Here is a 27,216-nt window from a genome sequence, read left to right on the forward strand (position 1 = left end):
ATCAACAGTCTCAGCAATATGAGCACACTCTGCAAACGGGAGTGTACTGAGCCACAGAGGGAAGATTCATGGTCTTCTTAATTAACTCCGAGGTGCCGCACATAAGGGGGAAACGATAAATCAAGTAGATTACTGCCAGCAATCTGAATTTCCAAATGAAATAAGAGAGGTATAGCACCTTGAGTCATTTTGTAAATGTGTATGCTGGGGGTGGGGAGGTTCGCCAAGGTCATCTCTTAGGCTGTAATTCGCCACTCAGTGATTTAGTTTTATGTAGCATGCCAAGTATTTGCCATACACTTAGGTATGAAACAGCAGGAAACAAAGATGAGTGAAACACAAAATGGGAGGGAAACAGAATTCACACACACGTACACAGACACACACACACACACACACACACACACACACACACACGCACACACACACACACAAACAACCTGATTGCTATGTCTGCCTTTATCTAAAACAAACAAAACAAAACAAACAAACAAACAAAAAACACTGCATACCCACCATGCAACAAGCATTCTAAGAGCTGAGGATGTAGTTGTGCTGAGTCAGAATACAGAAAGCCTCTGACCCTGTGAGGCTCACAAGTTAGAAGGGGAAGCAGGGACTCAACACGCCATCATATAAGCCAAGGGATTTCTGGCAGAAAGGAGCACTATGGAAAATGACCAAGAAGAATGAGGGCTCAGGGCTGGCGGGCAGGAAAGTCAGGGATGGCCTGCAGCAGAGGGACATCCAACCAGATGCAGAAAGGAAGGAAGGAGCAGCCTGGGTGACACTCTGTGGTCGAAGACTGTCCCAGCAGAGGGGCCAGTGAGGACCATGGCTTGTGAGCATGGGACAGAAGGTGGTGAGAGGTGAGCCTAGAGGAGCGGGCGGAGTCCTGATCCCAGAAGCCCACTGCAGTGCTAAGGAGCTCTGTCTTAATTCTAAGTGTGATAGATAAGTCAGAGAGAGAAACAATCTGGCTTAGGTTCTACTTAGGCATAAATACACGCAAAGAAATGCTGGCTAGCCTAGCAAACGATGATTAATTCCCACTGTGGCTTTACTAGTGGTAAAGGGCACAAAAATCATACTACCAAGCCTGGCATTGACCTAAATACCCAACAATCAATGGTAGAACGGCAGACTAAACATTACATGTTCATATATCAGAATTTAACTTAAAATGCATTGGATATATCTATACTGACCTGGAAGAATGTTAAAGAAAAACTAAAGTATACCTGTGTGCTCTGTGTATGCATCTTCCTTTCCTCAGCCACACCTCAGGCTCTTCCCAGGAGCATCTTGCCTGCAGACAGGTCTGCACATAGGGAGAATCCTGATAAAACTAAATCACCCCATGGTACGGCATTTACTTGGTGTGGTAAGTTTGGTAGAAGACGGAAAGAAAAGCTATTGTTCTAAAAATATATTGTATACAATTTAAACTTTTACAATATTTAGTGGTCATAGTGAATGATATCGATGCTATGATTTTTGGAAAAGAAACGACCAAGGGCATAAATAATTTCTGCAGGTTAGGGACTCTTCATAAGATAGGTTGCCATGTGTCTGGGTGAGCAGAATTATCAAGGCCAGAGCAGAGAGAGAAAGGGCCTAAGCAGAGGACAAAACACGACAGCGTCTATGCCTGGGGCTGACACATGGACTCTGACAGTTCTTCTGATGCAAGGGGAGGCGGTGTGGAGAAGAGCAGAGGGAGGAGCTTAGGAATTCTCGGCCAATCCAAAACAGCAGGTTACAAGCAGGAGAGAGTGGCAGGACACTCAGACAAAGTGGGTACAAATGTTACACAGGGAAAGTCTGAGGAGCTGAAAATGGGCTGAGGGAAAAAAATAGAAGATGGCTTTGTGGAGTCTAGAAAGCTTGGTGTTTTCTAGACTAATGGGCAGGCAGACACCACTGAATGATACTGTCAAGAGGCCATTTTGAAAGAGGGGAAGTGATATAAAGGGTTGGCATTGGGATAGTGCAGCCTGCCTAGAATGTTCCGGTGGCTACAGAAGTGAGGCAGCCAGAAATGAGGATTTAAAGAAACTGGGACAGAGGGGCCAAGGAGTCCTCCTCAGGTGACAGCTAAGTTCATGGAACGCAATGGATACAGCCAGGGAAGGAAACCGCAAGAGACTAATACAGAGAAACCTAGGATTCTGGGGACAGAGCTCAGGGGAAACTCACTATTTGCATGACAAAGAGGTAGAAGCAACCAGTCAGAAGCAGTCAACAGCTGAAGAAAGACAAAGAACTTATTATTTATGTCAGGGTCTCAGTAGCCAGGCTGGCCACAAACTTGCTACTGTCAAAGGGGTGGGAAAGGGGTTTTCAAAGCCGAAGTGGCGTTGCCGGTGTAAGCAGGGCACAGCTGAAGAAAGATGCCAGGTCTACCCATAAGGAAAAGACTCAAGTAGGGAAGGAATTCTTAGGATAGGGACCTTACAATACACGTACGTGACATGACCCGAAGCCTCAGAAAGATGGATGTGGTGTGCTGGCCATGGTGATGGCTTTGAAGAAAGCAGGAGGATGAAAAGAACATGGAGGAAAGATCCAGGTGAATTAGGAAGTGAAAGGGGGGCATTCAGACCAAAGGCTGAAATGGCCTCTGCACAGTTAGCTGGGAGCATAAATTGACGAGGGGTGGGGAGTTCATTTGGGGATTCCCAGCATACAGGGAAATGTTAGAAAGTAAGCAGTGTTCAACCCAGTAAGTTTCACTAGAAAGGAAAGACTGTGGGACATTGCGGAAGGTACAGCTGAGCCTGAAGGGCCTATGTTTGCCTTGGGGCGACTCTCAGTACTTTTCTGGAGCGAGTCCCAGGAGCTGCAGGGTAGAGATACACATGGGTTTCATCTGAGGCCAAGGATTGAAGACAGTGAGGGACAAGCTCTTAGGGACAAGGGAATGTATCTAAATGGCAGATTCAGAGCAGCTACCCAGCAGTCATCCCGATCATAGGGGCACATCAAGGCAGGAAGGGCTGAGCTACTAGAATTCTGAGACCCATGTAGCTCCAGGGAGGCCACACAAAAGAGCAGCATGGGAGAATATCAATGGGGAAACTGTTTAGGACAGAGTCCTGGAAATGGCATTGAAACCAAGAGAAAAATCCATGCTTATTTCTAGATGGTTTTTAGAATCAGTGAACTGTTTTGAAAGAAAAAAAAATCCAATCTCAAGAAAAATACTAAAAATAAGAAAAAAAGTCACATAGCTTAGAACTGGACTCAAAGATGTGTAAAATGAGTCAGAAATACTGATGAGTAAACACAAGATAGTCTAAAACTAAACTGGCCTGAAACAAGGTGGATGTGTGAGCAGCCTGTTGAGAGCACTGACTGCCCCAGGGATGAGCTGTCAGCTCTGGGGGCCAGAGGCCTGGACCTAGCGTGGTATCATCTACAAAGCTGCCGACTCTCTTTTCCTACAGTGTGTTTTCTGCCAGCAATATAACCAATTTTTTTTTGGATTAAGCCAAAACCCCAGAGAGGGCTCTTTTCAGCTTCCCAGTGTCCCACAAGAATATATGGTCCTTGCATAGCGCAGTGACCAGGCCAGGTTGGGGAGAGACATTGCAAGGAAAATTTGGCAAGCAGCCATCTCAACTTGGTTGCAATGGATGTCCATAAAACATGGGCTAAGAAAATGGTAGCTCAATGTCTGGCATTTGAAACCTAACAGCATGTAACATGTTTATGGCATGCATTAGGCCACAGACTTCAGTCTGGGGCTGGGGCACATAGCAGACTTCAGATCTGGCACACAAAGCAGGAGCTAGGGAAGCAAGGTTTGTATTGCAATAAACATGACTGCTCTTAGAAGACCATAAACAGGTGGTTTATGAAGAAAAAAACCTGCGCTCTTAGATTTAAAAATCAAATGCTTCAGTCTTGTTTGTATAAACAAGAGAAGGCTAGTGCAAGCTTTGCTAATTACAGCATGTTCTACGAGGCTGTGACTGATTATAACCTGGCAAAAATGAGGTCAACTGAAAAAGCAAGAGCGAGAGGTGGGAGGATTAGGAGAGGTTTTGGAGTGAGAAGAAAGGGGGCAAAAAGGAAGAAAGCTTTCATTAAACAGTTTACATTCTAGTAGAAGGAGAAATCAAAACAAAGAATCCAGACTCATTTGATTTTTATTCAAAACAAGCTCTTAGTCAGCGTATTTTTACTCTGACCCCTTGAACACACGGTGGCGGGGCTTTCGGGTCCATTCATCCAGCACCATTTAGACCTCTCAGACAGGCCTCTCTGCTAAGGCCTGCTCCCCTTATCTCAGGGAAAACTGTACATCTAGTCGTTTCTTAGTGTACATCAGAGGCTGGGATGTTGGATATTACCATGGAGAATGCTGGGGTTTCCTTTAGCACCTAGTTCAACTTTAGGCTGATCAGTCTCAACTCATACAGATTTTATATTTGCTTAGGTCAAATTTGTAGAACCCCAACTATATCCGAAGACCATCTAGCTCAGTCTGCCTCCTCTGAGGGTCTTATAGGATCTTGATTTCAAGCACTATTGCTCCTAGAACAAAGTATTTATTTAGAATCTGAGACCGCTTCTGTTATCAGTAACATGATTATAGAGTGTTAACATGTTTCCATGCTGATCAGGCTGGGATATACCAAGGTCTTTCTTCCATTCCCACCCCTGTAGGGGCTGCTTACCCTGATCATGTGCAGTGTACTTCCAGCCTGGGCTCATGGAGGATCCTGTGGTGGTTTAAATGAGAATGTCCTACATAGGTTCAGATGTTTGAAAACTTGGTCCCTTGTTGGGAATGCTTTTTGGGTAGGGTTAGAAAGTGTGACCTTGCTGGAGGGGGTGTGTATCACTGAGGGCAGGCTGTGAGGTTTCAAAGCCACCCACCACTCCCACTTCTCTCTCTCTCTCTCTCTCTCTCTCTCTCTCTCTCTCTCTCTCTCTCTCTCTCTCTCTGTGCTTTGTGTTTTCAGTGAAGATATGAGCCCTCGACTTCTTGTTCCAACTGCCATGGCTGCTGCCTTGCTCCCTTTTGCCTCTGCTCTATTGTCTGGAACTGTAAGCCCAAGTGAACCCTCTTATCTGGAAGTCGCCTTTGTCATGGTGGGGCATTATGGCAACAGTTGGAGAGGAACTAACTAATACACACCCTCGTGCAGATTGCTGGAACATCCGTAGCAGGCCCCTTGTTTCCAGTGAGCTCCTACCCTAGTCATACACAAACGTCCACATATACAAACGTGTGTACACGCAGGAATCCCAGCACCCAGAGCTCTAACTTTAGTTCTGATGTGTGGCCTTTCAGCCCTGAGAAGTGGCTGTGCTGTACTCAGGCTTCACCTTTCACACTACGGTAAGGATACCTTCCTAAGTGCGAGATGGTGGTGCTGACCCCTCGAGCTGTCCTTCCCTCAGGGACCAGTCTTGAACCACCTACTGTCTAGAGCCTGAAAACCATTGTCTCATATAAGTTCTCTAGCTACGGGGAGAAGGCAATTAGTGATGGCTATTGCTCAGTACATTTTTATGTTGTAAGTTGGATGAATGCTGAGTCCAAGTAAACAATTTTAATTTTTCCCTCAAAGATTCTTCTATGAACATGGGCAGTTTTTACAGAAGAATTCTTACAGTTTTCAGAATCATTTATTCACTTACTTATTATTCACAAGAGAATTTATACATTCCTTCAGTAAAAATCACTAAGGGTATGGGCTCAGCATCGTCCTGGAGGCTGGGCAATGAGAATGTCCCTGCATTCATGAAGCTTATTCCATGGTGTAAATTATTCTGGCCTCCTCCACAGCAGCACCCTCTCTGCTACCATCTCCTTCACTGTTGCCTTGATAAGAGAAAGGACAAGGTCTTTTGCTTACGTGGCATCACTTACGTCATGGGTGCTGACATTTGTTTTATGTGAATCAATCATCTCAATACAGCACTGAAGGGATTACTTGAGGTGAGGGAAACAGGCAGGGGTGTGCCATCTGCCACACAGCTCATGAACAGCACACAGGACTCTAAGATGAACAGCCTGACTCTGTATCATGTCTAACTGAGGGAAAGGGAAGAAACATCTCATGAGGAAAACACTGGGCATAAAAATTAGAAGGCGATTGAGTGAGCATGTTTGGGCACAATTTTGTCTTCTTTTCTCTAGCTGATCATGAGAAAAAAGGCAGTTCTGCATTTTGAATTAGAAAAAAAGAACAGAAAGCCATCCTGTATAAAACCTCCTTCCCTGGGGGAAGCTGAGGAGGGAGGTGGAAGTGATGTGTATCTTAGCAACTTCAAATGATGCTTTCAGAACACTAGTCCCATTAGCTGCCTCAAGCAAAAGTACCCAAGGACCACATCAGAGTTATACCATCCCTTTTAGAGCCTGAAAATGGATATCAGCACAGAGGAAGAGGATGTGATATGCCCAGCTGTGCAGAAATCTTTGGATTGAGATAGGGAATGATTTGCAGCCATCTGGCCTTGAACTTGTGATCCTCCTGCCTCAGCTTCCCAATTGCTGAGGTCACAGGTGTGCAACACCATATTCAGCATATCTATTTCATTTAACTCAAGCTCCCCAGCATTAAAGCCTAGAGTATCCGCCTGTGAGTAAACAGCCATGTGGGAGGGCTCTTGAATCACTCTTGAAATTAATGTTCTAGGAAAAACTGTGATTCAACTTTCAGAGTGAACATTAAAGCAAATTTAAACCATTCTTAGAGGTCAGTCTACAGCTCACTGCACCAAGCAGTGCAGGGGTCTTACAAGGAGACTCAGAGCTGTAATAGAGTTAGATATTAACTTTGTCTTCAGCAGCAGATGATGAGAATGAAGCCCAAGACAGCACTAATTTGCAGTCACACATGATGACTCTTCTCATCTTAGACCAAATGCTGTATGTAATGAAAATTAAATGGATCTGGAAATTCCAATTTATGTTATCTTTTTTCAACTTATGTTACCTTAATAAAAATATTCTGGAGCGAACACAGAATAATTAACAACCTTGCCCATGTATTACATTACATCTTTAATGCTATCTCCAACAACTATTTCTGGAGAGTCACAAGTGATTAAAAAGTTACCTTGTAGCCAGGAGTGGTGGTGCACACCTTTAATCCCAGCACTCCAGAGGCAGAGGCAAGCACATCTCTGTGAGTTCAAGGCTAGCCTGATCTACACAGTAAGTTCCAGGACAGTCAGAACTATACAGTGAGACCCTGTCTTGAAAAAGCCCCAAAGTTACCTTGTTTCCTTAAGGCAGTAACCTGAACTGCTCAGGCAAAAACCTGGAGAAAAATCCAGGGGCAGCACATGCTCTTCAGCAAGCACTTGGCGGAGGTTCATCTGTTTTCCTTAGCAGCTCATCCATCCCCACCTCTTGGGTGTCTTGGGTGACTAATGGTGGAGGATGGTTGCCCGTGTTCTCTCTGCCCCTTTCCTACTGGCTGCAGGGCCATGGCACCCATCCCCACTGCAGTTGTTAGGTTGGGATCTACTTCTTCCAATCAACCCGGCTCCAACTTTGTGCTGGAGTAGTATCTTGCAAAGGAGTTCACGGACACCTCCTGTACAGGTTTTAGACAGTCTCCATTGTTCTCTCTGAGCAAGCTGCTGACACGCAGCTACACTGGGTGTGGTAACTGCTGTATATTATTTTATGTCTTTGCCCCCTCTGACCAGGTGTCCTATCATGTGTATGCAACATTATTCTTCCTATTTTCCTCTTTTCTTCATTGAGTAGTTAACTCTCTGATATCCCAATCAATCTGGCTAAACAACGGTTAGATTCCAGAGCCCACTGCTCACATTTGACCCCAAGTCCCCCCAGGGTACTATCATCTGTCTTTTAAAAATTACATTTATAAACTTGTTTATTCATTTATTCGTGCGTGTGCGGTGTGCGATGTGCGGTGTGTGTGTGTGTGTGTGTGTGTGTGTGTGTGTGTGTGTGTATGTGCGCGCGTGCCATATTGCATGTGTGGAGATCAGAGAACAATTTGAAGAGTCAGTCTTCTTCTACCATCTGGATCCTGGGGATTGATCTCAGGTCATCAGGCTTGGCGGCAAGCACCTTTGCCTGCTGGCCTATATCACTGGCCCCTATCTACCTTTTTCTTTCTCGTTTTCTCATGCGTGTACTGTAAGGTTTTCCAAGGCCTACATGACACACAGCATTGCAGTAGGTTGAATGCAAAATCCCAAAGCTAGGTAGTTCCTACGAAGCAGTCCATTAGCTAGAACCACTTTCAAGGTAATTAAGGGTTTTCCCTTCTACTTTAAAGGTCTATTGTGCTTACCACATTATGTTAAATGGGCAGAACAATTTAAAATAGGTTAAGCAAAGAATAGTTTTTTTATAATTGCTGCTTCTCTTTAAAGCAGTACAGAAGGGAAACTCTACACTAGGAGTCAGAACTCCCTGCTGCAGTGTTATTGCAAAGGGGGTTGAATAACAAGATCCCACTTCAAAAACAAAACCAAACCAAACACAAACAAACAAAAGTGGAACCCAGAAACAAAACAACAGAAACAAAGAAACAAGAGCATGGTTTTCTGTCACAGTCAGGACCCTGCGGTCATGCCCCCGGCATTTCTCCAGCCTCAGAGCCCTCTTCCTCCATCAGAAATGGCTTTGTCTAAATGCTGGCACTAGGCCTCTCTTCTCTCAAGGTCCCTCTTCTTTGCACTACAGCCAGGGTTTCAGCTCTCAATGGTTTGAAACTCTTTTTTGTTCCCCCACCAGGTTTTTATTTACTCCCAACAAACAAACAGTGGACGTGCCTACCACATGAGGAGTGCTAAGTCCCCAACACAGCATATCCCCCCAAAAGGGTCTTTCATTCAGCACTGATAACTTGGCAAGCTTACGTATACTTTCTTCATAGCAAGGTCACTAGTAAGCTTGCTAGTCTGCTAGAGATGTCTGCTCCTTTAGACTAGATCTGTCAACATCAGTAGGCTGTTTAGTAGAGTTCCATGAATATATAACTAAAGATTTTTCAACTCTCTTGCTAAGTATTGGAAACAGCACAGAATCTGTGAAAAACTCAGATATCTTTATGTAATCTGATGCAATTATTAAGGTATTCTAACAACATATGTCAAAAATATGGGTGATAAAAGACTAGAGACATCTTATGCTACTCCTTGGAAAGTCTGATAAACAGGAAATCAAAAAATGATATTGCTTTGAAAACATGCTTCATTACAAGTACTGGAAGCTGAGTACAGGTGACTAACTCACAGCTATGTCTGGGCGGGACTTAACTAAGTTTCCTAAAATGACACCAAAATAAGAGTGCAGATAATTCACTGGCAGAGTTCCTCCCCAGACCCTGGTCCACGTTCTGGCACCAAGAGACCAAAAAAGATCTTTGCCTTATAGGAAAGGGGCAGCCAATAGAAAAACCTCCACTGAATTATGGGCAGAGAGTTCTCACTCTTATTAAAAACTAATTCCGCTCTTACTCTCTCCACTTTGCTTTGAGAATGTGTGTTTTCTTAACCCAAAGGTGACTCCAAGTTCTTGCCCCCAAATTACTGTCTCCTTAATTATTTGAGTTGGTGGAAACACTAAGTCTTCTTTTAGGTTTGATATTCAAGCACAAAACAGTTCTTTAAAGTTAGGCTCAGAATCAATTTAAGTGAAAACTCATGTTACTCTACACATATTGGGCAGCTGCTGACAGTGTTTCTACTAAAAGATGAGCTGCTACAAAATGACTTTCTAAAATTCACTGATTTCAATTTGTTAGAGTCCAATACATTCTGATATTACAACTGTGTTTTGAATTCATAAAAAAGTACCTTTTCACCCCAAGATTTAAAAGGTTCACTCAAACATAAATCCACTAATCTCTCACACTGCCCCAGGAAGTCAAAAGAGCATGTTCTAACTCTGCATACAAAATACTTCCAAAATGAGCTTGTAAATCAGCCGTGTTTTCAGACACATGCACAGGGGGCTACAATCTATATCCTTCAACAGAGAAACAAGAAATCTCCACGTAGAAGTTGCTTTAAAATGATCTAATGCGCATGTTTTTAAACTGAAAGCATTTACTGGTAAGAAGATACATCTAAAGAGCAAGACAGCAGCAAACAGCAGCTGTCCTTCTGGATGGCTTACCTATTAATGTAACTGAGGGCAACATAGGTCGGCTGCTGCAATTCTTGCTTTTCTAAAACACGTGGATCTGTATCTGCAATAAAACACAATTATGATTTTTTTAGGATTTTTTTTTTACATCAGAATATATGAGGCTCCCTAACATAAAATAACAGAGAGAAAAAGACTGATTTAGAATAGGGAAACTCAGTTCACAAAGCATAATGATTTGTTCATTCATTCATAAAAACAAGATATTACATTGCTTTTCAAGAAATTCCAAACATCAACAGTGATAAAACGCCCATCTGTCACACACACAAGCTCTTGCACAACCCCCTCATAAAGACTGGCTTTGCTTGCGTACAGTTACAATGCTGGCATGGTTTTCGTGTTTCATTGGCCTAAGAAAGCAAGCCTCTGTTAATTATGCTCACTTCAATACTGGAACAAATTAGTTTACATTGTAAAGCTCCATCCATTTGAAAATCTATGGAGTATTGTTTTTGCTCACTGAACACTTCTGAGTCCAGAGTCATATTCTGGAGGGCTCTCCTCCTTTCTGAATGTGCAATGAATTGATTACAGCTTTTCTAGACTCTTAATCAGAAATCCTCTTAGTGCTTCGGAGTCAACAAGCAGCGCATTCCCCAGGGTCTCCCCCCAAAGAGGTAGAGTGGCACACACAGCAGCACAGAATGCCGCACCACAGGAACACCGCACAATGGCACTTCTCTAGTGTAGGCCAGTAACGAATGTCCTCCTCACAACCAGAAGCATAGCCTCAAGCTTCACATGGGGGGAAATCATTTCCTAAATAGATGTAAAAGAATAATCATATAACAATATAGGGAGCGGGGGGGTGGGGTGGTGTCACTGTGTATTGCTTTCATGAAGAAAGGTTAAAGCATTTCACACTTCACACGAATTTCCTTTCATTAGAACCTCATCCATACCGTCACATGATTAGAAGTCTTTCAGCTGCACTGGGCAGGAACTCCTCTGATGTCACGACAGGCGTTGTTTCAAGAACCTCTGCATGCGGTGGATGTGAGAGACACTAACTCCAATGTGCATGAGCAGGTGACAGAGGAAGGAAGGGCACGGCGGCAGAGAACACGGGTGGCAAAGCAATCAGCCTGACATTGCTTTGGGCCCTCAGACTATACGCCTGGGCAGCAGAGCCAGCTTTATTCACTACTTTCTTCATTCCTAAGAGTCTCACGTTCATTCTATCATTTTTCCTGTGCCAAGAATTCCAGGGAACTCTATTCAGGAATCTTCCTTCCTTGGTCTCTGTCACTGTAAGCCCTTGAAAGCTGAATCAGGAACAAGGGACAAAGAACCTCTGAAAGGCTCCACCAAGCCCCGTCTCAGGGTTTTGGCAGAGCAGATGAGACCAGATCCATAAGTCACATTTCCTCCCCCTTTCCCTCCACTTCCTTACGCAGCTGCGGCTGCAGCCTGGTCACTGGTTTAGGGACAAGCTGAGCAGCTGTCAAGGTACAAGGAAGGCACTTTTCAAGGGACATGATTTGTTTTCTCTTTCTCCCCCCCCCCCCGCCCAAGACAGGGTTTCTGTGTAGCCCTGGCTGTCCTGTGTCCTGGAACTTGCTTTGTAGACCAGGCTGGTCTTGAACTCAGAGATCTGCCTGCTTCTGCCTCCCGAGTGCTGGATTAAAGTCGTGAGGGGGACATGGCTTTCAAACGTCACCCTTAGCACTTATCCAAGTCTGCTGTAATCTACACACATCTTCGCTTTTCTGTGCAGGAACGTGCTTGCTGGAGGGGAGGGAGTACACAGAACCATACTTCAGAGGGAAAATGTCTTGTCAACGTAAACAGTCACTGGCATGCTGGACAGGCCATGGGTGCAAATGGTGACTGATGTGCCGAAGTAACAGATGAGATTGGAGACAGAAATTGTGAAAATAAAAAAAGGAAGTTAGAAAAACAAGCAAAAGCAAAAGCAAAAAAAACAAAAACAAAAACAAAAAAAAAACCAGTGGAAGGGTTCCCAAGTCCCCAAACAACAATTCAAATTTGGCTTATGTGTAGATGGGGAAGCTGTGCTTTTGTGATGTATTCTTACAGAGTTATTTTTAACTAAATGAGCACTACTATGAGCTTACAATTTGTATATAAAGGGGGTTAATGCCATCTTTCATTTTTCTCTTTGTTCTTGTGCCCGGCTTCCTATCAGTTTTCCTACAAACCATATTCTAATCATCTGTTATTATACTGTGTAATTTCTAAAGTTATTTTAAATGCTGCTTTCTCAAGTTATCCTGATTTTCATTTTTCTCGTGTGTGTGTGTGTGTGTGTGTGTGTGTGTGCAGGTATATACATTTCTATTATACTTTTCTATTTCAAGCTTGTAAAAATTTGGATCTTGGAGTTTCCCTCAAGGCTTGTGTGTTGAAGGTGTGGTCCCCAGTCTGTGGTATAGTTAGAAGGTGCTGAAATCTTTTGGAGATGGGGTCTAGAGGAAGGAAGTCAGGTCACTGGGGGTGATGTCCTCTCTCCCTAGCTGTCTAGCCAGCATGAGGAGAGCACATCCCAATCAGCTACTCGTTCCCAGTATGGGATTCTACTCTAACAGGCTGCAAAGCACGTGACCGTGACCTATCAACCACAGGTTGAAATTCTAGAACTGTAAGCCACAACAAAGTTTTCTTGAGCCTCTCGACTGTTTTGCCACAGTAATGGAAATTAGACTTCCACAGGAGATGGTCTAGTATCACTCTGAAGGAGGGGAGTCAAGTATCTTCTATAGCATGCCATAGCTCCAATGCTCACCAGAAATGCTGTTGCTGTTGACACTCACACAAACTGCATGGCAGTCTTGTTTGACAGAGCATCAACCATGTTCAACACTCTGTTTGCAAAGCGAGATTCGGAAATTCTATTTTATTTTCCTTCAACATACTCTATAACCTACGTTTGACATGTCTACATTGCCTCAAGTTATAAGTTGGAGGCAGACTTCTGGAAGCTTCTAAATGTCACCTTCTCTGAAACAAAACAACCACTGGAAGTTTCTTAAGCATAAAGTACCCCCTGCCCCTTTATCTAGAATGCAGACTCTAGTAAGCAATATGACATCAGAACATTCTGGACAAACACCCCCAAACCTCAACCTTCTTTTTAGATTAAATGATTCTTTAAAACAACCTTAATTAGAACAAACATCCACCAAAGCTTTGTTATCTTGAAAATGAAACGATGTACTTGGTGTAAGTCAGGAGAGACTGAAGTAAGGCTACTGGAGAGACCACATCAACTGCTGGTCCCAAATAAGCCTGGGTCCCATCACTGGCTTGCTGGCTGTCGTGTGGGGATTATGACTTGCCGTTTTATAGATTTTAATCATGCTGCTGAGCATTTCACATCAGTAGAAGTGTAATAGCTGCTTTCATTATTCCCCTCTCTGACAGCAACACAACTTTCTGGTGCTCAACACTGTGCAAGGAAACGACGCCAGGGGCAGCCTGGCTCTGCCAAGCAGGATGCGTCCCCAGCTGTCAGGATGTCATGTCTCCTCCACAGGCTATGCAGGCAAAAGAACATCGTCACCGGGTACCACTAGACAGTGCTGTTTCAAATCAAAAGAAAAGCTTCCTTACACTATGCACCATGCTATTCCGAAATGGGTTTGCACATGGTACACTACTACAATAAGCAATGTGAAAAGAGACCAAACGGCATCTAACATCATCTCCTAGGGAGATCTCTGGCTAGTTTGTTCATAGTGCCAATAAAACGAGGAAGGGAAACGTTGGATGCAGCTTCTCAGAGATATAATTCACTTCAAAGTGCTCTGCAGATAAATCCCTTGAATTTTTCAAATTCATATGATGTTCCTTAAGCAGGTAATTTGGCAATTTGTATAATATGGCCAAGGCACAAGGACACAACAGCACTCTTATACTTTTATGTGACCAAGGAGTGACAGGAAGAGAAACGTAGACTTCCCAGTGGGGCAGGGCAGTACCAAAGAGAAAGAGGACACAGACTGTGACTGTCTCTGCCCCAGGACAGTCCTGCTAAGTTTCTGAAACAGCGAACTGTGAACAGGCTGGCAATAGACATCGCCTGTCACCATCTCAGGGAGGTATTTTGTTCTGGGGTGAGAACTGAGCTATTGAGCTCCAGCCCCAGGTACAAAGGGAAAGCTTTTCCTCGTTGTGATCCTAGCAATCATGGACTGAATTGAACTGAAAAGTCCTCATTGTCACAATACTAGTTCCAATAGTTTCTCAAACAATAGCAGCTAATAAAATAAGATCAAATAAAAATGTAAAGAAATACTAAAACTAAAACAAAGTAAGGTGATGGTTGAGACTGGGAAGGAACACTTCACCTCCTTAGTCCCTGAAGCCCCTGTTCTTCTGTTACAGTCTCTATCACTGACAACCAATGCTTGGGACTTGTAACTTTTCTTTTCTTTTTCCTTCTTTCTTTTTCTTTTCTTTTCTTTTTTTTTTTGAAAGTCTCATGTAGTCCAGGCTGGAGTCAACTTGCTATGTAGAAGTGGATAACCTTGAACTCCTGCCTCTACCTCCAGAGTTGAGTGTTAGGATTGCAGGTGTGTATCACCGCACTGTATTTTGTTTGTTTGTTAGTTTGTTTTTGTTGTGTGATATTTTTAATAAATAATTATTCCTAGTGCCATCTTCAAGCAAACAAACAAACAAAACCCTCCACTGGTGTTATTTGGTGGGTCAACCAACACTCAGTAAGGAACTCATGGGCTTTGGCTGTGACTGAGTTACTGGACCTTGCTGGGACTTTCTATACCTAGAATTACTTGTAATTTAATAAAGTCAGAAAACAGCTCCGCTGCCTCTCAAGCAAAACTAAGCAAACGTCGCTGGTGACCTGCAGGTTTGGGAGCCACTGTGAACAGGGGATGTGCTGCTGGTCTGTGTTGGGGACGGGCAGGGGGTAGGGGTGGGGGGTGGGGGGCTAAAAGGAAGTGTGTGGGAGGGCTGAAGTTTGCAGCAGTAGAAGACCTTAGAGAGTCAGGTACCGGCCCAGCCAGACAGGTGACTGAGGAGCTGGCCTGGAACCTTGACTTTTCTTTGCAATCATTCGGTGATTCTGACACTAAGTAAAGGGTGCAGTCAGCTCTCATCCTTCCCTCAGTTGTTAAACTTCCAAAGACAGGTAGTAGTCTGTCCAAAGCACTCTCTCGCAGCATTCTGGGTAGGGCTTGTCCAACCCTCCCTTTGTTCTCAGACCTCCTGCTAGCACCATGATAACATCTGGGAAGACTTGGCCTGTCTCGACTCTTCCCCTTGCTGCTGCACTTGCTCTCCAGTGCCCAACAAATACACACAGGGGCCGACGGCTGACTAATCCCACGATGAGAATACTGAAGACTTTTGAGTTAAACATGGGAGATCCATCAAGCACATTTGTTTCCTTTACCATTCAGGGCCCCTGGAAAATGATGTGGTTGGTAGGGAAAAAAAATCACCAAGGGGAGTGAACAGGAGACAGAAACAGGAGACAAGTTATTTCAAACAGTGTTTTGGGACATAACAGAAGAATATGAGAACATAAAGAGGCTCAGCTAAAGTTACAATCTCCAGAGCCTATAGTGGGGACACACGAGCCAGGAGCGGAGCCTTGCAGAAGCCTGAGAGACTGCACTCAAAGGTGCCAGCTATAGCATGGAGAAAGTTCAGAGCTTAAAACAGAGAACACTTTGAGAGGTGACGAAGACAACTACAGGTCGCCATGTGCCTATGATGGAGGGACAGAGGATGGGGAGAGCAAGGCTGGAAATAGGATTGCAGAACACTGGCAGTCAGTCAGGACGGAGAGCCCAGATGTTGACATCTGGTGATCCCCTAATTAAATGATTGGCCTGCAGTTACATCCATAGCCAACAAGCTCTACCTGTGCCTCCAGCCCAGGCTTCTACCAGCTTTTCGCCGCTGTGGTGCGAAGGCTGAGCCAGTGACACTCAGGGAATGAGGACTGAGCACCGTAGGCAGTCTGGGCCCGAGTGAAAGCCACCAACACAAACACAAGGAAAGGGCAGAAGAGAGGGCAGGAATGTGGGATGACCGCACAGACCACGGAAGCATGCGCATCTCTGTGACAAGCTTCCTTAAATGCAGCGGGTACCATCAGGGCTAGAAGCAGAAGCTCCGGGTTCTGAGTATTCCTGAGCCAGGATCCCGATCACCAGCAGGTGGAGTCAGTTCGCTGCTCCCACCCAGTTGTAACTCTGGACTCCACACAGACTTTATAGCCGTCTTACAAGCCCCGTACATTTTTGTTGCAACTTTTACTCCATTTTTAAGACTAAATTTGTTGAACCAACAATTTACAAAGACTGACTTTTAAAATTCATTGCTGGTTTACTTCAGATGCTGAAATAAATATTTCTTGTTGGCACTGGACTTTAAAAAACAGTATGAGTGTATGTAACCAGCCTTTGAATGGATCAACTTTTCCTTAGTTTATAGACACGTCATTTGAAACTTTTCCCAGGCCATAATTTCCATTACGGGAAAGTTAGTGCAAATTATACTGAGACTTTTGCCTTCCCCAATTCACAGTGAAGTCCAGATGCAGCTGAGTGTTGCTGTAAACTTTATGAGCTTAATATCTAAGAGTCGGGGATTCTGTGCAACACAATAAGAGCATCTATGAAAGAGCATTCGTGTTCCCATGTGGAGCCCAAGTTTTCCTGCACCAGTCAATGACTAAACATGACTGAACTGAGAACTCTCTAGACAGTGCTCAGTAGGCTGACTCATGCACAGCCACTGCAGCAACAGCATGCCCTGTGACTAGCATGGCCAGAGGCTTGACGTTCTGCTGTTCTGCTTCCTGGTTCTTTATCAATCCTTCAGATCCTTTGGTCACCCACAAAAATCGTAACTGGTTAGGAAACTTGGTCTTAGAAGTCAAATCTAAGCCAGAGGCTCAGTCAACAATTGGTGTCCACCATGATAGAGGCTCAGTATATGAAGGAGCAACAGGACTCAGCTCAGCATCAGCTCAGGGAGCTCCAGATCAGACGGGCCAGCACAGACAGAGCGGGTGTGAGCTATTGTATCACCACACAGACAGAGGGAGCAAGAACACATGGCAGCCCGCGACAAAAGGAGACAGGACGAGAGGGAGGGCTCTCGTGGGAAGGGTTTACTGATGGAGCCCATAGTGAGGCCTTCACAGGGGAGGGTGGGAAGCTGATGTGGCTCCTAGTTCAAGGCGGCAGGCAATGAGGCAAAATCTGCAGGCACTGCAGAAGGACAGTAGGGTTAACCAGAAAATACTCATTAATTACAGACTTTTCAAATAGAGATACTTGAGGGGGTGGTTCTGAACTGTGGGTGATCCTCTGCAAAGGCAATGTCTAGAGACCCTGGAGGGAGTGTGCTAGTGGATCCTGCTGGATATCCTATCCTGCACATAATTAGATAACCTCACTACAACAAAACCCACCTGATCTCAAGTATCAGTGCTAGAATAGAGCTACTATATGAAGATAATTTTGGGTTTTCCTATGATCTAAATCAAGAGGCCAGAAGGCAGTCAGTGAGCAGCAGGGCAGTGACACAAGGCAGCTAGGACCTACATTTGAGGAGCCCTCCTCCCTTCCTTCCTTCCTCCCTTCCTCCCTTCCTCCCTTCCTTCCTTCCTTCCTTCCTTCCTTCCTTCCTTCCTTCCTTCCTCCCTCCCTCCCTCCCCCTTTCTTTCTCTTCTCTTCTCTTCTCTTCTCTTCTCTTCTCTTCTCTTCTCTTCTCTTCTCTTCTCTTCTCTCTCTCTCTCTCTCTCTCTCTCTCTCTCTCTCTCTCTCTCTCTTTCTTTCTTTCTCGACAGGGTTTCTCTGTGTAGCTTTGGAGCCTTTCCTGGAACTCTCTCTGTAGACCAGCCTGGCCTCAAACTCACAGAGATCCGCCTGACTCTCCCTCCCGAATGCTGGGATTAAAGGTGGGTGCCACCACCGCCTGGTGAGCCCTTGCTTTCTTAGTGGAGTCAAAGAAATTGAATTTATTTCCTGAAAGACACCCTGAATTCTTGTCATGTGCTCCTTGCTTAGAGGAAATTCTAAGTCAGTAGCTCATAAGTGAGCAAGAAAGACGATTGCAATGGCCAGTTAACAATAGTCCAAGGCTGGGAAGACGGTGTGGCTGGTAAAGTGCTTGCCTGGCAAGCACAAAGACATGTTAAATGCCCAGCACCCACATCAAAAGGCTGGGTGTAATGGCAGCAGGTGAAATCCTAGGGCTGGGGAAGCAGAGACAGGAAGAATCCTGGGCCTCAGGGGTCAGCCAGTCTAACTGGTGAGCTCCAGGACAATGACAGGCTGTCTCCAAGGAGGTGGCGATACCCAAGGCTTACTGCCATCCCCCGAAGGCATGTACACATCACCTACTTATATACAAGCTGGTGTATATACACACATGCACGCACGCACGCACGCACGCACGCACACTACAAAAAGCCCCCAATGCTTCAAGAGAAACCAGCAAGTATACTAACTGCTTCAGAAAGGTGTCATGATTCTTTGTGAGGCCCAGGGCAACGTTCTGAGAGCAGCTTCTAAGAGTCTGAACGGAGACTCGCTTGAGCAGGTGAGCAGGAGAAAGTAAATGGACTGGGAAAGAAGGTCGAGAGAGGCTTGTGTGAAAGGGGCATGAAGTGCAGAGCTAGCTTCCTCATGGAAGGGCTGAGGGACTCTCTGAGAGTCTGCCTTAACTTCACATACAGAGCAGAGCCACTGGGGGAATAAGCTAAGGTGTTAGAAAATAGTGAACAGAGGTAGGGACGATGGGGGAAACGAATACAAAAGACAAGATCTGGTGAAAGAAGAAACAGAAATACAGGGTTTTTCTTATGTGGAGCGAGTGCCTTAGCCTTATTATCAACAATGAAGAACCCCAAACTGGGAAAAACATTTGATATCCAAGTGAGGTCTGCTTCTCATGTGTGAAGGATGCTGTGCAGAACCAAAAAGCTGCCGCTTCCAAGAAGGGAGGGATAAAGGGCTCCTGATGCAGACAGGCACAGAAGTGCTTAAGATCTCATCATAGCACCACCCATTCCAAAAGACAGCAGAGCCACAGCCTGCCCTCACAACAGTGACACACAGCAACAAGCACCCATTAAAGATGCTGTCCTGAAACTCAGCCAGCAGTCAGCTCAGCAGGGATAAGGAAAGGCCTGGGGCACACTGTATTTGGAACCAAGTGACTGGTACATTTCACAACTGAGGATAAAAGGCTGGGGTGGGGTGGGGTGGGGTGAGTCAAACTGGGGTCCCTAAATCAGTGTTTAGTGGACCTGGTATGTGAATCTCCAAGGCTTACTAAGGGAATCATACTCTCGTTTCAGTCTTTGTTCTTACTATGTTTTTGGTTATGAGCCTAGCCTTTAAGAGCTGAGCCATCTCTCCAGCCCTGTTCTTACTTCTTGGCATTAAGACAATGTGCCACTCTTCACAAATCTAGCTGCCTCTGCTCGGTATTAACTGTATAAGCCTTAGGATTCTTTAATTTCCAAAATATTGCTAAGAATGAGGAGTAAATCTCTAGTGCGACACTTTTGAAATTAAGGCTTGCACTACTGTAAACTGTCACTCTGACAGTCAGCAGCACAATGATGCACAGAAAAAAATTAAAACTCATCTTTCAAATGAGAGTTATCATGGGCTGCAAGATGCTGCTCAACAGACATTTCCCTCTTTTTTTTTTTTTTTTTTTACATCATGATGCCCTGAAACATGGCTGCCTAGTAGAAGGGACTACATTTCCCCGCATTCCTTGAAACATTGAGTCTACATCCTGGTTAATAAGATACAGGGCTTTAAAGAAGTCTCCTTGAAGGTGTGTACTTTCTTTGTAGTAGTTTTCCTCTAGGGTGATTGGAAGAATGACTGTCACTCCTGAATCTACTTTAACGTGAGATAATCTTGTAAATGGAAGTCATCCTGGGCAAAGCAAAGCAGGAGTGTGTGTGTGGCTGAGCGGGTGAAGGCCCATCCTCCTCTTGGACTGACCACCTCCAGTGCTTCTGCAACCAAGAGAAAGACCCTCTTCCACTTCAGACACTGCTACTCAATGGCTTCTCAATAAATGAAGCTAAATCAAATCTTCACACAAACAAACAATAAAAGCAATACCCTAAACAATCAGAATGCTAGCTCAAAGTTCTACTGAGAAACATGAAACCTTTTATGTCTTTGTTTTTCTGAATTAAAAAAAGACATTAGATTTTATCACACTAAATTTACAGGATAACAACAAAACCACACTAAAGTCACACCCACACTGCCACATCAGATGTGGCTAACTCCAGTGGGATGGTTAAGGAATGGGAGAAAAAGAGAACATTATGTCAAATTATGGCTCCTGTGGTTGCTCAAGCCTTTTTCCAGTATTGGTTATTAGTGGGCAATAATGAAGCAAATTGCACATGCATATTGCTCCTGAGTTATCAACAATGCGATGAGCAGTAACCTTTGAAGCTGTCAGGATCTTTTCAGGCAGGCAATTAAAGTGAAAAATGAGAGTGTGCACAACTTCCATCACCCAACACTCCATGTACCAACACCACTACTAACACTGACACTGGAGTGGCCTCCATCTGAATATTTATTAATGCAGATCTGTTCCCATTTGTTCTTCTTCTTTTCTTGTAACCCAAGCTACCCTCACCTGCCAAAAAAAAAAAAAGATTTTTTTTTCTTTAAAGGTCAACTCTGACGTTACGAATCACATTTATCTGAAACTTACATACACTGTGACATATTCCCTAGCTGCATTAAAATAAACTTTCTTTCCCTTTCCCCTTCAGGAAATAGAAGTTTAGGACAAGCTTGAATTCCAAAGGAGAAAGAAGTTGAGAATGAAGTAATCCCACCTAGAAAAGCACTAAATACCAAGCTGAAAATAACCAAGGATAATGATGTTTATGGAAAGTCAGATACATATGTCAAGTACTGTGCACAGGTATTGAAAAACTCTCTTCAGCCAAAAAAAGAAAACCTCAGATCTCCAGCATTCTAGACTCTTTGCAACAGATGTTGTCATCTATAAAACTCATACTAGAGAATCATGCAATCAAGTTACAAAATTATAAAACAAAACCAAAATAAAGTTTAATGTTTTAAGTCAGTTTACAATTTTGTGTTGTGTGGCATCCACAGTTATTCAAGGTGCACGTGGTCTATGGCTACAGGTTCGTCACATTTGCTAGGAGAAGTGCTTCCATTTTAAGAAGATCACATTATATTATAAAAACTAGTATAAAAACACTTGCTATGAGCTGGAGAAAGGGCTCAGCGATTAAGAGCATTGCCTGCTCTTCCAGAGGACCTGGGTTCAATTCCCAGCACCCGCATGTCAGCTCACAACTGTCTATAACTCCTGTTCCAGCGAACCCGACACCCATGACAAAACACCAAGGCACATAAAATATATTACAAAAGAAAGAAGAGTTAAAACACTTGCTTTTCTGCTAACATGTAGGAATTGTTTACTATATGAATGTCTCCTGATTTAAATACCTGTAAGAACTGCAGTGAAATGTCAGAGGTGCCCATGGAGGGAGCTGCCTGACAGACTGGAGCTCCCAAACAAGGATGTGCAAGGAGTCTGAGGATCCTATCCTCAAGCTGTTTGGTCTTAGTTATTTCTATCCACCAAGTGCCTGGAAACCAGTGGTTCTCAGCTAGAACTGCACATCAGCACCTCCCAGGTACCTCCAAAGACTCTGAGGGCCTGGCTCCCCTCCAAAGATTCTGGTGTGAAACAAGAAGAGACAGCTACCACTAATGACTATGGAGACTTGTCAGAAATCAGAAATCAGAAAGCAGGAAATAGCTCAGTGGCAACCTGGGTTGATTTCTGGAACCCCAAAAAGGTGAAAAAAGGTTGACCTCTGATTTCCATATATATGCCCCCCAACACATATCATACATACAGACAGACACACATCACACAGACACATACACAGACAAACACCGACAGATAGACACACAGCACATCACACACACACACACACTTTAAAAAGGAAAAAAAACAAAAACCCAAAAACCCAAACGATTGCTTGGAAAAGTTATCAAATGAAAGAATTTGAGTTTTTTTCCAAACCCAAAAGGCAGTTGTGAAACTAGAAACAAATGACTGAGCATGCTGCAAAAGTTTTTATAGATGACTCCAGTGTGTGGTGAAATCTTTTGTTTGTGTGTGTTTGTGTGTGTACACGTGTGTGTGACGGCATGCAGAGGCCACATGTCGATGTAGTTCCCTCTCTCTCTCCCCACCTTATTGTAAGTATTATTTTGAGATGGCACTTCTCACTAGTCCTGGAGCTCCCCAGTTCAACCTGATTGGCTGACTAGCAAGTCCCAGGGGTCCTCTTGGTCTTTGTCCCTCTACACTGGGACAGCAGGCCCTTGTGAACGCTCAGCTTTTATGTTGTATATTTGTATATTTGTATAGCAAGCGTTTCACTGACTGAGCCATTTTCCCATCCCCTAGTGAGACCTTTAAAATCCAGGCTTCACCTGAAGCTCTGGTTAGTTTTCCATCTCTTTCACTTTCTAAAGAAGGTCCACGCTTAGGAATCATGTGACTCACTTATGTCTCCATGTATTTTTTAAAGTAATTCATAAACCTTGAATGGGAAGCAGTCTTCATGTATTCTGATGACTAAGACTTTGTTTTGGAGGGGGTATCACTGATGGTAAGCTCCTAAAACTAATAAAACTTCATCACTTGAATTTTGAGTCTTGGGATTTTCTGTTAAGACTGATTCAGGCCCATGTGTTTTTCTTGTGCTGGCATTCTTCACTTCAGTAACCAGCCAGGTCATTATGAAGCAAGTTAGTTTTGCATTTTGGAAGCCTGTTTCATCTAGGATTTGGCAAACAACAACAACAATAACAAGAAAACCATTCTTCCAATGTCCCAGGGAAGCCAAAGAATTGTAACAAAATAAAACCAACCAACCAACCAAACATCCAAACTGAGAAACCAGCCACAGAAGAAAGAGCTGAACCTCTGGATTCAGGATTACACAATGGCTCTACCTCTGAGTCATTAGATAGACCTACAAGTGTGTATTGGTTACAGCTTGATCTGAGTAGCTCTGGCTGGCCTCTGATGGGATCACATACATTTGTCTCTGTGCCCAGATTGGGGCCAGGAACACAGTGTTTAGACTCAAAGGCTTCAGAGATGACACATGGTTTGGGATATGTGGCTCTGGATTCTGGGTAGATTGCATCTATTCTACTTGTTAATGAGTAGGGACACATGCTGAGGAACCTCGACGATGGTATGAATTTGGGCATTGGGAAGTCCCTGGCCCTCTCACTTATCTGGAACTCGGCAGATGGCCCCTGACTATCTTGGCTTCTGTAGAAGGACTAGGCAACTCTAGCCTTTCTGATACTTTTTAAAAAAAATTTAAAGTTTTTCCCTGGGATAGGCAACATATTATAGAAGTTACTGGTTTGTTTTGATGCGTGCTAACTTCATGACTGGAGCAAGTTTCTCAGGCCAAGCTTTAATTTTCTGATACAGAAGTCAGTGACTCACAGCTTATGAAGTTGTTATGAGGTTGTTAAGGGAATTTAAGAGATAAGCTGTATACTGCACAGAGTACAAGGGCTGGAACATGGTAAATACCTAATAAACCTTAACTGTTACTATTATTTCAGGCTGTTGGTGCTCACATTGAGGGATTACAGTTGTGAACAATCAATCACTCTAAGTGGCAGTAACAGCAGATGAAAGTATTCTTACCATCACCGGGTTCTACCATGTACGGGTGAAGACAGAACCAACTGCTCTCCATAGGCAGTCCTCACAGCAGAAAAGCGCCTTTGGAAGAGCAGGGGAGACAGGCAGACCCTGAGCTGTTTGTTGTCCTTTCCCAAAGGAAACACTGATCAGAAAAGGCCCTACTTTAGGTCTCAAGTGTATTCATCTGACTCCAGGGGAGGGTTGCTTTGCCACTCTGCTTCCCTCAAGCAGAAACAACTTGAGTCAGGGCACTAAACCCTTTTCCAGTTGCTTTTGTTTTCTTGTGACAGGCTTTCACACAGCTCTGGCTGGCCTCGGACTTGCTATGTAGTCAAGGATGACATTCAACGTTGACTCCTGCTGCTTCTACCTCCCAATCCCTGGGATTATGTGAGACCAAAGCAGGAATAAGAACAGTACATCTTACAAGTTAATGGGAGGCCAAAACGGGAAGAATAGACTCTGCAGGTTGAGTTCTATTTGCAGTTAAGACAGTTAAGAATAAGTTCTTTGGGGGCCTGTTTGTTTGACCTGTCTGTACCGGCTGTGCTTGATCACATGAGGGCAGGAGGTATGCAGGCAGGAAGTGTATCAGGATATATGCTTGCTCCTGATTGGATCTGATGGGAAATACCACAGCCATGTGGTTTGGCCTTTTTAAGCCCTGCAGAACGTGACTTTTAGCTATTTCCTGGGGACCCAGAGCTGGACCTGGCCAAAGTCGGTCATCCTGGCCAAAATTTAATTAAAGCTTGCTTCAAATTTGGCTCACAATTGTGGAACTGGTTTTTCTCTCCAGAATCTCAGGATTAACAATTCCACAGCTTGTGTTCCCGTGCCCAGCAGAGCTCTGAGTCCTATGTCACCCACCACTCAGTATTAGTGCTCTCAAACGAAACTGCCAAGTGGTTGTTCCTTTCCAGTTTGTAGAGGTGATCTTATCTCTTGCACAAATGAAAATGAATTCTTACAGCCAAATTAAAAGAAGCAGCAGATAACCATTACTATGTAAAAGTATTTTTCTTCCTATGTAAAATACTTTCTATGTAAAAGTATTTTCTATGGCTCAACATCACTTCACACGTTTCAGAACACCCCGAGCATTCCCAAGGCATTCTTCTGCCTTGGACATCAGTCCATTGAAAGGTACCTAAGCACGGGTACCGGAATCAGAGGACTGGGGGCTTCACTCCAGGCACAGAACTCGATCTTTCTAAGAGCATGCTGCTCTGTTGCTGGCTGTCCATTTCTGTGCAGGAAGGTGAATTGCTCTTGTGGCTGGCTGGCTTTGGTTTTATCCCCAGTGTCAGGAATGAGAAGTGCATCACATGACCAACAGAATGGGAACTATACATCTGGGTAAGCCACGTATTTCCTAAAAACAGATAGAAAGGAACAGAGATCTATACCACCCCCACACCTCTCCCCCACAAGGGCAGCCATCATTGCCATTTCCCCACTAGGTTGGTTTTTCCACTAAAAAATGTGCTTCTTGAAATTCTTAGGATGAGATTAAACATGAGACACATCAAGATCCATGACAACGCTTAAAGATCCTGAGCATCCATGTCTCTTATCAAATTCCTCCTGCCAGTGAACAGCCTTCAACACCAGAGTGCCTAGTCCTGGCTCTGCCTATTTATAACTGGTTTTAGCAAGTTAATCGCCTTACCTGTGAAAGCGAGAGGTGACAAATACCATTTACTTCTCACAAGCTGGAGGCCAGCATCTCACATAAACAGCATTCCACTGTCAACTTTACAGCCCCACCTCTTGCTGCCAAGATAAGGAGGTCTCAAAGTTTTTATCCTCTACTAGGAAAAACCCATGCTGCCATGTGGTCACTTGTAAAACTTTCTGGCAAGTCATCTATGGAAAAAGAGAGCTTACCCTATATACAAGACGCAGACCAGAAGTAATTAGATTTCATTTTCTTCCACATCCGTGGAGCTTATGTAGAACATGCACACACACACCTAGAAAAGTGTTGACCTTCCTCAGAGACTTCAGACAACTTCCTGGCTAGCTTCAGCTGAGGTTATTGTTCTGACTCACAAGAAAAGTGCCATCAACTTATAAACCAAGGCACATTTAGATGATTTTATCACACATTTAAATAAAATGTGAAGGTTCTGTATCATGTTGAGTAAAATGGACATTATCAAAGTGCTCACAGGACCTCAGTTCCTCAGCGGGGCTCACAGGACTTTACTATCAGTAGAATTCAGAAAATGGAAGGCAGAGATGCTAACAGATTTTCTAGGCTTTCTTGAGACGAGGTTTAATACTCTAGATATGGCCCCAACATTATATGATATTGAACCATCTTGTGTGTGTGTGGGGGGGGTGGTTTAAAAGGAAGGTAGAGATAGAATATGCTTTAAAAATGTCTACAAATCCTCTGCCAACACTGTCTCTGCCCTCAGCTCATCTACACCCATGAGTTAACTCTATTTTTCAATGTTTCACTGTAAACTACAACCAGATATACAATTTCTATTATAACTAGCACACTAATCTCCCAGATACAAATATAAGTTTTAGAAAACATTATTTAATTTACTAACATGTAATGTACCTTGGCTAATAAATTTCATTTCTTAAAATATTAGGACAGTTCATTAAATTGATCTCATGACCTTCTAATAAGTCCTAATTGGATATGTTTAAGAATACAAATCTTGATCCTGCCCCGGACCTCCCATCTGGACAAGAGGAGAGAAGGTCACCATCAGCTGCAAGTCCAGTCAGAGTCTTCATTCAAGCATCTTCTGGAAGAACTGCTTAGCCTGGTACCAGCAGAAACCAGGGCAGGCGCCTAAACTGCTGATCTACCGGGTATCCACTCGGGACACTGGGGTCCCTGATTGCTTCACAGGCAGTGGGTCTGGGACAGATTTCACTCTCACCATCAGCAGCGTCAAGGCTGAAGACCTGGCAGATTATTACTGTATGCAAGGTTATGATACTCCTCCCACAATGCGTAAGCCTCCAACAAAAACCTCCTCTGAGAGTCTCACCAGCTGCCTGCACCACACAAAGCCCTGGACCTGCACAATTCCACTTCTTCCTTCTGTCCGTGAGCCAGTGTGCCTGAAACATTGATGAAAATGTTTGCAGAGCCCAGCAAAATATGATGGGTTCAACATCTCTTATGTTTTTTAATATGAAAAAACCTTTATATGAAAATGCAATGGAGAACTCAGTATTATTTTTCTATTCTTTCTGTAACCTATAAACCAAAACTCTGTTGCTGGAATATGAGGGATTTATCTTTTATAGTTCTGGAGTTCTGGAGTCCATCATAGGAGTCCATGGGCTGAAGTGAT

The 27,216-nt window shown here is 43.9% G+C and overlaps 1 protein-coding gene across 1 annotated transcript in view; it reads right to left on the reverse strand.

Moving 5' to 3' along the window:
- Jazf1 (JAZF zinc finger 1) overlaps positions 1–27,216 on the reverse strand; it is a 317,535-nt gene that overhangs the window by 127,830 nt on the left and 162,489 nt on the right. The window contains exon 2 of the mRNA XM_028864135.2: positions 10,130–10,202. Coding sequence (XP_028719968.1) covers positions 10,130–10,202 — 73 coding nt within the window. The remainder of the gene's footprint in view (positions 1–10,129; positions 10,203–27,216) is intronic.

This window comes from Peromyscus leucopus, chromosome 3 (assembly GCF_004664715.2).
Source record: "Peromyscus leucopus breed LL Stock chromosome 3, UCI_PerLeu_2.1, whole genome shotgun sequence".
NCBI lineage: Eukaryota > Metazoa > Chordata > Mammalia > Rodentia > Cricetidae > Peromyscus > Peromyscus leucopus.